The 15,949-nt window shown below is 49.5% G+C and overlaps 1 protein-coding gene across 3 annotated transcripts in view; it reads right to left on the reverse strand.

Annotated features, from left to right (window-relative positions):
* Positions 1-11,244: 11,244 nt before the first annotated feature.
* Positions 11,245-15,949, reverse strand: part of FGF12 (fibroblast growth factor 12) — a 316,825-nt gene continuing 312,120 nt past the window's right edge. Inside the window, exon 5 of one of the 3 annotated variants that reach the window (XM_050964827.1) lies at positions 11,245-11,746. In XM_050964827.1, coding sequence (XP_050820784.1) covers positions 11,628-11,746 — 119 coding nt within the window. In that variant the 3' untranslated portion in view covers positions 11,245-11,627. The remainder of the gene's footprint in view (positions 11,747-15,949) is intronic. The other 2 variants (XM_050964828.1, XM_050964829.1) reach the window with 2 other exon arrangements.

Genomic DNA, 15,949 nt, shown 5'->3' on the forward strand with positions numbered 1-15,949 from the left:
GAGGAAAAATAACTTTTGAAGTGGTAAGAGAGTGGCCCATTACAGACCGTTGACAAGAAGGTGTGAGTAACAGTAGGGAGTAATTCGTATTGGGGAAATTAAGTTTAGGTTTTGTAATGACCCAGCCACTCCCAGTCTTTATTCAGGCCTAATCTGATGGTATCTAGTTTGCAAATTAATTCCACTTCTGTAGCTTCATGTTGAAGAATTGCCACTTTTGAATCTGTTGAGTGACCAGAGAGGTTGAAGTGCTCTCCTACTGGTTTTTGAATGTTATGATTCCTGATGTCTGATTTGTGTCCATTTATTCTTTTGCATAGAGACTGTCTGGCTTGGCCAATGTACATGGCAAAGGGGCATTGCTGGCACATGATGGCATATATCACATTGGTAGATGTGCAGGTGAACGAGCCTCTGATGGTGTAGCTGATGTGGTTAGGTCCTATGACGCTGTCCCTTGAATAGCTATGTGGACGGAAATCTACTGACAGCTATACTTACCTACACACCTCCAGCTTTCAGCCAGACCACATCACACAATCTATTGTCTACAACCAAGCTCTAAGATACAACCGCATTTGCTCCGATCCCTCAGACAGAGACAAACACCTACGGAATCTCTATCAAGCATTCTTAAAACTGCAATATCCACCTGGTGAAGTGAAGAAACAGATTGACAGAGCCAGAAGGGTACTGAGAAGTCACCTACTACAAGACAGGCCCAACAAAGAAAATAGCAGAACGCCACTAGCTGTTACCTACAGCCCCCAACTAAAACCGCTCCAGGCATCATCAAGGATCTGCAACCTATCCTGAAGAATGATCCCTCACTCTCACAGACCTTGGGAGACAGGCCAGTCCTCGCCTACAGACAGCCTCCCAACCTGAAGCAAATACTCACTAGTAACTACACATCACACAACAAAAACATCAACCTAGCTACAAACCCCATTTCCAAGTCTGTCCACATATCTATTCAAGGGACACCATCATAGGACCTAACCACATCAGCCAAACTCCTTTTCTAGTGGTTGCAAGCAGCTAGCTTGCCCAGCCAGCGAGAGTGCCCTGTGCTTTCCACAGGGCGATCAAAGGGCAGGTCCTCCTGCGCTTGCCTTAGGAGAGAGTCTCTGGGAGTACGTGGTCACAGCATCCAGGTCTTGAGGGAGCTCCTCGCATCATTCTCAAAGGTGGCTCTCTGGCTGGCGTTAGGTGGTGATATGGGCCCTGGGGAGAAGGCGATGCTGAGTCCATGGCAGGATGAGGAGGCAGTTAATGTTTCAATGCAAGGTGCACTCATGCATGGCTCATGGAAAGAAATGCTAGCTCTGGAAACGCTGTGTGACAGCTGCTTGCCACATACTATTTGTGCTGAGCCCTGCATGTTGGTAGACAGCTCCTCATTACTAAGTATTCCACAGCAGCTCCCGGAATGAGTGGGACTGAGCCGAGAAGGAATATGTTAAAATGAATGTCTAAAAATGTGTGAGTAAACCAAACCCAAATGGCAGGTGTGTTTGTTTACAACGCAGGCAAATCAAGGTGTCAGGCATGACTCAGTCGTGATACAATTCATCGAGGCCCACCTGGGCCTTTCAGCACTCTCATAAAAGGGCATGACTGATTGTTGATTGGTGTGTGCAATGCAATCTTTGGCTCACTGGCCTCCTCCAGTGGGACCTTCAGTCTGCCCACTGGCAGAGAGAGAATTAGAGCATTAAACTCTATGGAAGCTCCCCTGCACAAGGGAGTTTAATGTATTTTTTAAAGGGGGCTGGGAGTTTCTCACCATGCGGCAGCAATGCAAGTTTGTGTTTCACTGCGAGAAGCCCTTGATGTATAAACCTGGTCCTGAAGACACTCATTTGCATCTTTTTGTCCTAATGCAAAAATGAAGCACACGATTAGTTCCATTTCTCATGCAAGCTGTGGGCAAGGACAATGATCTACTGCAGCAAGCTATCGCTATATCTTAGCCAGCACCCATTAACCTTCTAATGCCGCACTGAACTAGTTGGTCCCTGGCATCATCTGGTGCAGGGCCACGGGGAGGGGGAGGGGGTGATTCAGACAAATGTCCCTCTTTCTAGTTTTGTGCATCAATCAAAAGCAAGTTATTTTTAACAAATAAATCTGTCCAGCTATTAAACATTAGGACAGCCAAGCAATTTAACTCATGCTGTCCTGTGCAGTTTCTGGTGCTTCTCGTTCCCATGCTGGGGTATATGGGGGGAAGATGGGGACATGGTGTTCCCCCATGCCTTGTGGGTGACAGTGTCAGGTGGGGAGAAGCAGCCGCTGCAGGGCTGCTATTCTCCTTCCTGCATAGGTGAGAAGAGACAGGCTGGAGCATTAGCCCCACCTGCCAATCCCCATGATGCAGTGCAGCATGCGGGGGAAAGCGCTGCCTTATGTTTGGCCTTGGGTCATTGATCGCTGTAAAAGTGGGTGTGATATGCTACCCAGTCAGCATGCTCCCCTGTAACATAGTGCACCCACTTTGTCTCCAGGTGGGCCAAATTAACCCCATCACTCTTTGTCATGGGAGACAGATCCTTCAAGGTGGACCAGGCACGTAATTTGGAGGCAAAAAGCTGTCAGTAATGACCATGTCTTGCAGCTCACTAGAGAATGCCTGGTTCTGCAGCTCACTGGGGGACCAGTTCTCATTCCCGTCCACTGCGGGCGCAGGCACCGTCGAAAATCTCATTAGTGCCCACGAGCGAGTGAGGCACCTACATTCCTTTCAGGATCTGGGTCTACGTGCTGGTTGGGTCTTTAGGCACCTAACTACCATTAAATTCTGCCCCTAGTGCCCTCAGCTGCCTTGGAAGCTAACAGGGGCAAGTGCTCAGCAGCTGGTAGGACTGGGTCTTGATGGTTGGATGTGTGCTAGGAAACATAGGGTTACCATAGATGAACAGTCAAAAAAGAGGACACTCCAGCCCTGCTTCTTCCCCGCCCCCATTCCAACCCCTTCCCCAAAGTCCCTGCCCCAACTCTGCCCCATTGGACCCCTTCCCCAAATCCCCACCCTTGGTCCCACCTCCTTCCCTGAGCACGCCCCATCCCCTCTCCTCCTCCCTCCCACCCACGCAAAACAGCTGTTTTGCGGCGCAAGTGCTCGGAGCTAGGGGAGAAAAGCGGGCACTCTCTCGAGTGAGCAACTCTTCTTTGGGGAAAAATAATAATGGCAAAATCCCGGACGTTGTTAGATATTTAAAAATTCCTCCTGGATGGCGATTTAAGAACCAAAAAGCCGGACATGGCCAGGAAAATACAGAAGTTTGGAAACCCTAGGAAACATCATCTTTTCCTGTGTTTTTGTATTAAATGTGCACTGTGCCACGCTGCCATAGCATGGAGAGATTTTGCCCTGGATGGCTAGGTGAGAATGGGCTCGTCAGGGCTGGTATTCACACAATATTGCAAAGGCATAACAATCCACGCTGCAGAGAAACAAATCCCTTCCATTTAAGAAGCAATCACAGGCACACTGAAGCACTGCCTGCTATTCCGCTGTCTGTCTCTCATTTCAAAGGTCCTCCCTTAGTATCTTCCATTGTTCTTAGCGCTGTGAAGTGTTCATCAAACCCAGAGCTGCTCCAGGGGGCTGGGCTTGCATTGTGATGTGTGGCAGGGGAGAGTGGCTTTCATTTTAAACCTTTTAACTTCAAAAATTCTTGGTCAAATTCTGGGCTTAGGTGTTAAACCGCTTGGGCCTATTGTCTGAGTGCAGACTTTGACCTATTTTCACATCTAAGCTATACGAGTGTTCCAGGTTTCATTAGTTTACAATAAACAGGGTGCATCTGGAAAGACAGTACTGCACATATTATGTTATATTCTTAGATCTGAATTGGGAAAGAAGAACTACACAAACACGTAAAGCCTGAAGCACTCAGCTTGGCTTGGACATTGGAAAATTAACAGCACAAAGGAACCAAGAGGGTGCAGGAACTTCCAAAGCAAATTCTGTGCTCACTTGCCTTCTGTTTACTGTCCTGTCACATTGCAAAGCAGCACATGGGTAGCCGAGCATGGCACTGTGCCTCCTTTTTACAGCTGTCATGGGACCCGAGGAAAAGCTTGCAAGGTGTTTGTTAAAAACACACAGTGTGCAATGTGCCACCACTAAGCCACGCCCTGCAGCAGATGAGAGCGGTACCAAAGGCTTCTACGACTCACAGCCACGTTGCAAGACAAACACTGTGCAGTGTGTCCTAAGTCACACCAGGGGGTTAGCCAGTGCTTAATTTTTGCCAGGGAGGAGCCTCGGCAATTCTAGGCTGGGCAGTTCAGGGCCCTCACATTCAGCTGATTATCCACCACAAACCCCAACACTTTTTCAGAGTTGCAGCTTCCCAGGAGAGAATTCCCCTTCCTGTAAGTATGGCCTATGGTCTTTGTTCCCAGCTGCATATATGCGGCTATATTAAAACTCATCTTGTTTGCTTCTGTCCAGTTTACCAAATCACTCTGTCCTCCCCAGTCTTTGTGTTAGCGATGCATTTATGTTTTCTTCCAGGTCATTGATAAAAATATTAAATAGCGTAGGACCAAGAAATGAGCCCTGTGGGGACATGCCCTGCCAGAACCACACCTGTGTGATGCGGATGCCCCTTTTACCATCACATTGTGAGATCGCTCAGTTAGCCAGTTCTATATGCGATGGTGTATGGAAGCTGTTCAAATACTAGGGTGATGGAATCCCCAGAGCAGAAGTTCAATAACTAATTCCAATGGCCAAATTGTCCCTCTTCGCCTGCCAGAAGAACTTGACCCTTTAAATAAACAACAGCATTAAACTGTTTGCAACCAACCACAAGCCTCTGGTGGCCTTCCCAGTCACTACATCAGCACAGCACATCAAGTTCAGAAAAGAGGTCAGGTAACATCGGGGGCTCCACTTAAACCAAAATGGAACCAGTCTGCTGGCATGTAAATTAAAAAGGTTTTAGAGGGTTATTTTAAAGTAAGGGTGAGGGAAAGCTGACAGGCACAAAGGAGCCCCCAGTCTGGGCAGAGACGGTCTTCAGCGATTAATTTATTTAAGGGCGATGCTAGACCCAAATAAAAAGGAGAGGAAAAACATTCGTAAAGCTCACATCAGATCTCGTGAGGAACAGTCCAACATAAAAGAGTTTAATTTAACTAAAACATAAAGATGAGCAACTTAATATGGACCAAATGTACATACGCTTATCTACACGGCTAAATACTAATATGGCTGAACTAGACTGCCTGGCATTAAATGAGGATATTGATATAATAGGCAGTGCAGAAACTTGGTAGAAAGAGGATAATCCACTGGACATGGTAATATCAGGATACAAAGTACATAAGAATGACAGACAAGGTGGTGCTGGTGGGTGAGTGGCACAATATGTGACAGAAAGCAGTCACATAAAGTAAAAAAAAAACAAAACTTAAAATGAACTGAACAGTACCATGGAATCGCTCTGGACACAAATTCCATGCTTGAATAATAGGAGTATAGCAGTAGAAATATACCACTGATCACCAGACCAGGATGGTGAAGGTGAATGTGAAATGCTCAGGGGGATTAGAGAGGCTACAAAGGCAGAAAACACAATAGTAATGGGGGATTTCAATTACCCCCAGATTGCCTGGGAATATGTCACCTCAGGATGGGACGCAGAGATAAAATGTCTAGATACCGTAGATAAATGCTCCTTGGAGCATCAAGTCCTGGAGCCCAAAAAGGGAGTGGCAATTCTTGGTTTAGTTGTAAGTGGAGCACAGAATCTGGTCCAAAAAGTAATAATGACCCCAATGTAAGTAAATTTAACATCCCTGTAAGACAGGGGTGGGCAAACTTTTTGGCTCGAGGGTCACATCGGGGTATGAAATGGTATGTTGGGCCCAGTAGGGAACGTTGTGCCTCCCCAAACAGGCTACCCCCTGCCCCCATCCGCCCCCTCCCACTTCCCACCCCCTAACTGCGCCCCTCAGAACCCTGACCCATCCAACCCCCCCACACTCCTTGTCCCCTGACCGCCCCTTCCCAGGATCCTGGCCGCTAATAACCCCACGGGACCCCACCTCCTATCCAACCCCCCCTGCTCCCTGTCCCCTGACCACCCCCTCCCGGGACCCCTTGCCCCTAACCACCCCCTCAGGACCGCCCCCCCCATCCAACCCCCTCTCCCTGTCCCATCCTGGGACCCTCTGTCCCTAACTGCCCCGCTGGGACCCTCCCATCCAACCCCTTCTCCAGCCCCTTTCGAAATGTGGCCCTGCGAACATGGGCAGAGGACTGAGGAGGAGCAGGGGCAGCCGCACAGCCAGAGAGAAGCAGCAGTTTCCCTTTCAAAGTGCTGCCCAGTGCTTCTCCTGAGTCCTCCACCTGCGTTCCCTGCGCTCCCACCACCCACACCGCCAGCCTGCTCCCCTGCCACCGCGGGGGGGGGGAGGGGCGCACCGGTGCTGAGCTGCCCAAGTGCTCGGTCCTGGGTCCCCCTGTTGTTGGGGGGGCCCATGTCAGGGCACCCTGTGTTCACTTGTAAATCTGCCCGAGCCACACCGCTCCCCGGAGCCAGCCACACCGCCGTGCTAGCGGCACGGTGAACTGAGGCTGTCGGGGAGGGGGACAGCAAGGGAGGGGCCGAGGCTGGCCAGGAGCTCAGGGGCCTGGCAGGACGGCTCCGTGGGCCGGATATGGCCCACAGGCCGTAGTTTGCCCACCTCTGCTGTAGGGGAAAAATGCTAAAGATGCCCACCAGAGCAGCATTTAACTTCAACCGTAATAGAAGCTCCAACTAAATGTAAACCCAAAATAATCAGAAAAAAAAACTTGTACAAGAATCAAAAAAAACAAACAACAAAAAAAGCTCCCATGGCTAAACAGCCGACTGAAAGTGGTGGCAAACGGCATCCTTTAAAAATTGGAAGTCAAGGCCCAGGGAGGAAAATAGAAAAGAGCATAAACTCCATCAAGTCAAACGTAAAAGTACAAGGCCGGCCAAGAAAGAATCTGAAGAACAACTAACTAAGGACACAAAAATTAATAGCAAAAAGCTTTTGAAGTCTATCGGAACCAGGAAGCCTGCCAAAAAGTCAGTGGGGCTACTGGCTGATTATGGTGCTGGGAACACAAGGCTGTTGTGGTGAAGCTAAATGAATTTTTTGCATCAGTCTTCACTGTAGAGTGTGTGGGGGAGATTCCTAGGCCCAAGCCATTCATTTTAGGTGACAGTTCTGAGGAACTGGCTCAGCTTGAGGCGTCAGTAGAGGAGGTTTTGATAAATTAAACAGTAACAAAGTCACCGGGACCAGCTGGTTTCGTCCAGAGTTCTGAAGGAACCCCAGCCTGAACTTGCAGCAACACTAACTAGGGCATGTGAGCTACTGCGTACATCAGCCTGTGTCCAAGATGGCTGGAGGGTAGCTAATGTAGCGCCTGCTTTTGGAAAAGGCCTTAAAAGGCGATTTTGGCAATTACAGCCAGCTAAATGTGATGCACTGGGGGAACAGTCCCTTTTGCAATGGGAAATCATGCCGGCCCACCCTATTAGACTGACACAAAACATGTCCACATGTCAGCAAGCATGTGGATAAGGGGGAGCCAGTGAATATAGCGTACTGCGTATAGTATAGTGGATGTGTAGAAACCACCAAAGGCTCTTAAGCAAAGTTGGCAGTCGTGGATAAGAGGGCAGGTCTGCTCATGGCTCAGTAACTGGTTGAAAGATAGGAACCAAAGAGTGGGAACAAATGGACAGTTTTCACAGTGGTAAGCAATAAATAGCAGGGGCCCCTAAGAAACTGCATGGGGCCCTGTGTTGTTCAGTGTATTCATTAATAAGCTGGAAAAAAGGAGAGAACAGTGAAGTGGCAAAATTTGCAGACACTACAAAAATGTTAAGGCCAAAGCTGACTGCGAAGTTACGAAGGGACCTCACTAAACTGGGTAACAAAATGGCAGATGAAATTCAATGTTGATAAATGCAAAGTAATGCACATTGGAAAACATAATCCCAACCATACATATAGAATGATGGGGTCTAAATTAGCTGTTACCACTCAAGAAAGATCTTGGAGTCATTGTGGCTAGTTCTCTGAAAACATCTACTCAATGTGCAGCAGCAGCCAAAGCAGTTCACTGAATGTTAGGAATCATTAGGAAAGGGATAGGTAATAAAACAGAAAAATATCATAATGCCACTATAGAAATCCATAGTATGCCCAGCCTTTGAATACCGGGTGAAGTTCTGGTCACCCCATCTCAAAAAAACGTAATTAGCATTGGAAAAGCTACAGCGAAGGGCAATGAAAATGATTAGGGGTGTGGAACAGCTTCCCTACGAGGGGAGAGTAAAAAGGGCTGGGACCGCCCACCTTAGAAGCGCTGACTAAGCGGGGATATAATCGAGGGCTATAAAATCATGAATGGGCTGGTGAAAGTGAATATGGACGTGTTATTTACCACCCTAAACATAATACAAGAACCCGGAATCACCCTATGAAATTAATAGGCAGAAAGTTTAAAACAACCAAAAGGCAACACAACACAGTGTTAACCTGTGGAACTCATTGCCACCAGATGTTGTGAAGATCAAAAGTATGACTCAGGTACGTTCCTGGAGCACAGGTCTGACAATGGAAATTCACCAAGATCTACAGGGACACAACCTCTGGATGTCCCAGAACAGAAGCTGGGATTGACTGTCAGGCAAAGGCTGAGTGTGTGTGTGGGGGTACAGGGATCATATGCCCCCCTCCCCCGATTTGCTGCTTGGCTTGTATTGAGCATGCTCAGTAACATTGTTGAAGCTAGTTGCCCTCACTGCCCCACCCCCACTATCAGCAGGCATGGGTGCGGTCTGCTGTCGGGATGGTTGACCCAATAGTAGCCCTGTTCTGTTCATTACCTCTGAAGCACCTGCCACTGGGCACGGTCGGAGGCAGGGCACCGGGCTGACCGAGTACGACGTTCTTAGCTTCATGGCGGTGGCCGTGGGCTGAGACACTGAACAGACTAGGTGTTGAGCATGGGAAGTGAGAGTTTACGGCAGCTCGCAGACCTGGGCCCATGGAGGGGGCGTGCTTTGTAAAGCATAGGTACAGGCTTAGTGGCTGTGGGTGGGCTGCTAACATAGGCTTGCAGAGAGTGGCAAAGCCCACTCCCCCGCCTGTGGGTGTCCTGCAGGGCTGAAGTCTAATTTATTTACTAAAGGGAAATTTATCTTCCACAGAAAATGCTCATTTGTTCTCACCAGCCATAGAAAGGACCAGGGTGAAGACTACCCTTTGCATATCAACTCAATGCTTCTCCCCCGCCCACCCCCCATTGCCTGTCTCCAATTTCCTCACTTTTTCAAGTACATTCAAAGCATCTAATCCCTCTGCCACCGCTCTAGGGTTGCCAGGCATCTGGTTTACGGCCAGAATGCCCGGTCGAAAAGGGAACCTGGTCAGTGTCGCTGACCAGGCTATTAGAAGTCTGGTCGGTGGCATGGCAGGGCTAAGGCAGGCTCCCTACCTGCCCTGGCTCTGCACTGCTCCTGGAAGTGGTCATCATGTCCAGCCTCTTGTCATAGAGGTAACCAGGGGGCTCCACGAGCTGCCCTCACCCTGAGAACTGGCTCCGCAGCTCCCATTGGCTGGGAACCACAGCCAATGGGAGCTGCAGGGGCAGTGCCTGCAGCCAGGAGCAGTGTGCAGAGCCTCCTGGCTGTGCTTCCACCTGTGGGCCACAAGGACATGTTGGATGCTTCCAGGAGCCACCTGAGGTAACCCCCTCCCAAACCCCAACCCCAGCCCAGAGTGCCCTCCCACACCCCAAACCCCTCATGCCCTGGCCCCACACCAGAGCCCATACCCCCAGCTGGAGCCCTCCCTGCACCACAACCCCCTGCCCCAGCCTGGAATCCCCTCCTGCACTCTGAACTCATTTCTGGCCCCACTCTGGAGCCCATACCCCCAGCTGGAGCTCTCACCCCCTCCTGCACCCCACCTGCCTGCCCCAGCCTGGTGAAAATGAGCAAGGGTGGGAGAGAGTGAGCAAGGGAAGGAGGGAGATGGATTGAGCAGGGGTGGGTTGTTGGGAAGGGGTGGGGCAAGGATATTTGGTTTTCTGCAATCAGAAAGTTGGCAACCCTACCCTCGCAGGGTGCTTGAGTTGGTAGGTGTGTGCCACCCTGCCCCTTCCAATCTGCTACGCTCAGTCCCCCTTCCAAGGGAAATCTGCCAGGGAGCTGGGGCAGGCCTCTTGCAACTGACTGCTCAGGCACTGAGATCCAGGGGAGACCCAACTCCCAGGGACTGTGTTCGGCCCCCGATTGGTAATGCAGCTCTGTGGAGACGTTCAGGACCTCACAGGGGAACCATCGGCTTGGGACTCCAACATGGACTGAGGGAGAAATACAGGGAGCATAAGAGTGCACGCTGAGAGGTCAGCTGATTGGTAAGGAAAATGTTCTAGCATTGCCTCTCCCTCTCCCCTTCCCCTCCCTCTGCCCTGCTCCTCAGACACCTCTTTCTCTCTCCCATGTGCACATACACCTCTCAAATACTGAGCTCATCCTCCTTATTGGGGGGAGGGATAGCTCAGTGGTTTGAGCATTGGCCTACTAAACCCAGAGTTGTGAGCTCAATCCTTGAGGGGGCCACTTAGAGATCTGGGGCAAAATCAGTACTTGGTCCTGCTCGCAAAGGCAGGGGGGCTGGACTCAATGACCTTGCAAGGTCCCTTCAAGTTCTAGGAGACTGATATATTTCCAGTTATTACCTTTCTACTCAACAGTGGGTATTTCTCTAGCTTTATTTCCTCTCCATTCATTCAATGTTCTAACTCCTAATAAATATAACCATTTCCCCTGGTAGGACCTGAAACCCTAGTTCTGAAAGTCTTCTGGCACCTAATAACAGTAAAAAATGTATGTGTGGAGGAGGAAAGCATAAAGCTCTCTCTCCATCTTCAAACATGCTCAAACACCGGTAGCAACAACCGGGATTGGCAAAGCCAATTGCACACTCGCTAGTTCAGTGCCTGTGACTGTCAGAATCCTAATTCAGGCCATATTTTATTAATATCAGAGGAAACAGAATCATAATCCATCTCTCCCTGTTCTGCCCTGTGGAAACCCAGTCTGTCCGCTTGGGGAAAGGACTGGAATGATGTAGGTTTGTGCGCAAGAGCAAAGAATAACACAAAAGCACAGAGAAGTCAGTTTTTAGAGCCTGGCTTGTTATCAGCATATCATGTGTTATGTTCAATTCTCCAAAAGCTTTTTTTATTTTTAAAGGTAACATCTTTATTGTTATTATTATTATGTATTAGTTAACAATTATTTATTATTACTATGCAGAGAAGAGATTTTTCCTTTTGATCAAAGAGCAAACAGTTTGCATTTAAAATGTTAATGGAGTCCTGATTTAAAACATTTTTTCTTCGGTTTTTTTTTTAAACGTTGCAACAGGCAAGATTTGGGAGTTGATTTCCTCGTCCTACACGAAGAAAGATTTTTGAGTTCAGAATCCTAGCCGCTACCGGTAGGTCCTGCTTTGCTCAGTTTATTGTCGTCTTGGTGTGGTTTCGCCGGCGGGGTGGGGAGGTGGGGGGAAGGGAAGAATTGGAAGAGAGGGAGAGGGGTGTTTGTCAGTTATGTGGAGTCCTGGTTAACAACTTTGCCTCCGTTCATAGTTGGTGTCCCTGAACTTTTTCTTGAGCGTCCTTGTTTTTCTCCAATTTCATGCAGTGATGGCTCTCTGTACATGCACACTGCAAACAGAAAGGGCGACAATTAGCTTTCATGCTATCCCAGAGACAGAGTTCATGGACCACAAGTAGCATTTGCTTATGTGCGGGGCATTTTTCCCCTAAACTAGCCTCCTCTTCCTCTGCCCCCTTTCCCACCACACACACGCAGATAAGCCTGAATATCCCAGTAATATATTCCTTTATTATTCACGGTTCTCTGCCTGTGCTGGCAGTCAGCCCCTTTTAAGCCTACCCCCTCCCAGATGCACAAATACAAGCGAAGGATTTCTGGTCTCTCACAGATAAGGTTCTCTACTCCCCATGGTTTTTTTGACATACAAATATAAAATGAACATCTCAATTCACAACATTGCACATTAGCTCACAATGCCAATATTAGCAGCAGATCAACGAGTTAGCTCTTTCCCGTCCTTAATCTCTGACAAGAAATAATGAGACCCCCAAAACTAACAATGAATGGTGTCCCTAGCCTCTGTCTGTCAGAGGGTGGAGATGGACAGCAGAAAAGAGATCACTTGATCATTACCTATTAGGTTCACTCCCTCTGGGGCACCTGACATTGGCCCCTGTCAGCAGACAAGATACTGGCCTAGATGGATCTTTGGTTTGACCCAGTATGGCCATTCCTACGTTCTTAACAAACTTTTGCATCCTGGCCCACCTTGGAGGGAGTTCAACCTCCGGATCTGGATATTGTGGTTCCAACTGAAACCCACTTTGTCCGCTCCAGCCATGAACAGAGCATTTCAGTCAGTGTCTCTGCTATTTAACTCACTTAAGTGGCTGTGCAGCAAAGCAGGAAGGAGAAAGGATCCCCTCCCTTGTGTGGCCACGTAGGAGGTGCAGGCATCGCAGGTCTGGGAGAAACACTTCCCCGCTTCCCCTGGGAGCAACCTGGTGGGGAGTGGACAGAGCCATGGCTCTGGGCCGCCCCTTCCCCCCATGCAGCAGTCAGTAGAGGGGCCTGGCCATGCAGGAAGGGGAGTTTATGGCGTCCTATAAAAAGCTGTCCTATTACTCCTTCCTGCAGTGCAGCTGGAGAGACCAAGGAGAAACTGTCCCTCTCTGAGCCCCAACCCCAGCCCACACCCTGCCTGGGGTGATGCGCTACCCGCTGTCTCTTTCTAAGGGCTGCATGTGTATAGCATGAACCAGCCCTGAGAAAGGCAGGAGCACACACACAGTCAGTGCTGAATCCGGGTCTCAGGAGGCCAATCTTCAACACGGCATTGCTCTAAGTCACCAAAATGGCCACGTTTCAAGGCCCAGTACGCTGGGGATGAGAACATGAGACGGGGTCAGCTTGCAAATCTCCCCCCGCCCCCCATTCTGGGGATGTTAGGCCTGAGCCTGCCAGGCTTACACCTTTGCCTGTGCAAAGCAGGCCTGCAGTCCACCCGTCCCAAGTTGCTAGAGAATTGTCGTGGAAATGACTGCAGACAGTGTAAAGCAGGGGAGATGCAAGCCTACAACGCTTCGGTTCTGGCTCATCGTCAAGAACATAAACACAACATAAAACAAACCAATTCTGTTCCAAAATAGCTGCATAAATGAAAACAGTCTTCATCTACAGAAAGATGAATTGAGTCCTTATGTTTATAGCCCTTCCCTGATTTAGGAATAACTCCTGCCACTTAGGGCTAGATTGAGATCCACTGTTACTTTGCATTTCACTCCGATCTAGATAAACATTTACAGTGATGCATAACAATACAGGGCAGAGATGAAGTGCAGTCGAGTGTGCACTAATGTAACTGATGCTGCATTGCAAACCTGACCAATGAAAAATACTATTTTGACCATACAGCACCTTCCCCCCACGGCTCTCCAAGCACTTTAAATACACACAATAACCAGGCCTCACAACACCCCTTTGAGGTAGGTAAAATTACCAGGAAAGCCATTTGGAGATGGAAAAAGAAAAGCAAAGAGAATAAGGAACTTACCCAAGTTTGCACATTGAGTCAGTGCCAGAACGAGGCATAAAATCCAGGAATTCTGCCCTGCCAGCCACTAGACTGACACAATCTGTGCACACGTCAATGTCATCACCATTACTGCCAAATAGCCTCTGCCTGTGCCGCTTCGCTTTTGCCTTGCACATAGTGTCACCATTTGTCTCTGCTCCAAGTGCTCCCCGTGCGCCCAGTAGCTCTGGGCTCCCACTTGGGCTAGGCAGTGAAGAATCAACGTTTGACTTGTGGGCTAGTAGCGTGACTGTGAAATGGAGGAGGGCTGGATGGCAAAATCAGCCTCTCACACCTCCTGCTGTCCCTCACAACTCCCATCTCCACTAGCTGTGGAGCTGGGATCCCATTCACTCAGGCTGGCTGGGTTAACCCCAGGGACACGTTTTACCTGGACAGCATGGTTCAAAGCAGGCTATCCACAGTGCAAACTGCTTCAGGCTTGTCAACTAATGCTCTCTTGTGCACCACATACCCACACGGGAGTTTCCCTCCCTGCCAGGAGCACCTTGTATGTACAGGTGAAGGGCACTGGTTACAGAACAACCCCAGAGCACCCCCAGCACACAGCACCTCGCTTTGCTGGCGTGCTAGTGAGGCATCCAAAGCTCTGGGGAGAACGGCATCTCCGGGGACAGAAGCAAGAACAACAATCCTACATAAATAACACACTCTCGTCATGGGCTAATTAGGCCTCCCAGCACCTCCTGATAAGCAATGAAGCCTGCGCATGGTCCGTAGTTCTGATGGGGCACAGGATGGAGGTTCCGGGAACCCAGAAGTTTGGTTCACCAGATCTCAGATCAAGGCGGCTAATGCTGGGGCTTGAGACTCCCCTTTCTCGCACTGCTGTAAATCAGGTGTCGCCCCACTACAGGAGGTGGAGATCCTGGTGTGCGGGGAGAACGCTGCTGGTGCTGAGAGCACGGCCCAGGCCTATCTGTGTATGTCTGCCTTCCACGGGAGTGCGGTTAGCTGTTTGCAGCCATCCAGCTGATGATGCACTGGATCGGACGTAACCAAAGATGGGGAAGGAATTAATGCTCAAAGAGAGAGAGTGCAAGAATCGATCCCCTTCACAAACAAGGGATCCCACGGTATTGATCTCGTGTCTGGAAAATGGATAACGATGCTGAGAGAGAATAATGGCAGAACTAACTTCACTCTATAATAACCGACTGGAGCAAGTCCCCCACCATACACACTTCCCTGTCCCTCCCTGCTTCTGTCATATAATCCCACATCCCCATTTCATTGTGCACTGTTGGCTGTTGGGCACCCGAGCAGCCCACCCACTTGGGGGCTTGATCCTGAGCATCTTCCCACTCACGCCAATGTGAGCTGAGGATGCTCAGCACCGTGCAGAAGCACCAAACTCCACACCCCTATTCTAGTGGGTGCGGCACAGCTGGGGAGGGACCAGTACGTGTCTGCCCCAGTCCTGGCTCTCCCCCCCCATTGCATCACTGGAGGGACACCACCACTCCACATGCAGAACTTTGCCCGGGGTGTCACCCCCCGAGACATGGGAGGAGGGTCACTTGGTCAATGCTCCACTGAAGAGATTTAATTGCCTTAACATCAGATGTGGGAAGGGAGTCAGGTCATTATGCACCTTGGTTTTCTGCCTTAATTAATGCAGTGAACGCTGGAAGGAAATCCCAGCTGATGTGAGTTGCAGATGGGTGAGCTAGTCTCTACCTGGCAGCTAAACATGCAGGACGCCACCAATGGAACCACAGCACTTTTATTACCAAACGTCAAGGAAACGCCTGCTGAAAGTGATCCCTCTTCTTCCTTCAGGATCTAGCTTGAGGGTTTCAGTGCGGGCCCAGCAAAGCAAGCATGGAAGAGACTCTGTGCAAAATCCTGCATTTCTAGGGCCCTGACGACACAAGAAAACGAGCTGTGTTTAGCAAAGGCTAATGAACAGGTTTTTAAATGCTGCTGCTTCTTAGCATATGCATAACATGCCTCAGGTAGCACGTAACGAGGATTCATCCCAAATCTGGTCCGCTGGTTGGATCATTAGCTGCCTCGGCCTGGGCCGGCTACTGATAGGCAGTGTGATTTGAATGCTGAGCCATGCCCCCCCTAAATGAAATGCTGTTCAGTGCCTACTAGAAGCAAAGACAATGATCTGTGTTTACTGGAGCTGAACACGTTACATCTTCCTCGTGCCGACAGCGCCTGGGAGAGAAATTCCCCCTTTCCACTTCATTGTGGCGACAGAGGG

This window comes from Gopherus flavomarginatus, chromosome 8 (genome assembly GCF_025201925.1).
Source record: "Gopherus flavomarginatus isolate rGopFla2 chromosome 8, rGopFla2.mat.asm, whole genome shotgun sequence".
Classification (NCBI taxonomy): Eukaryota; Metazoa; Chordata; order Testudines; family Testudinidae; genus Gopherus; species Gopherus flavomarginatus.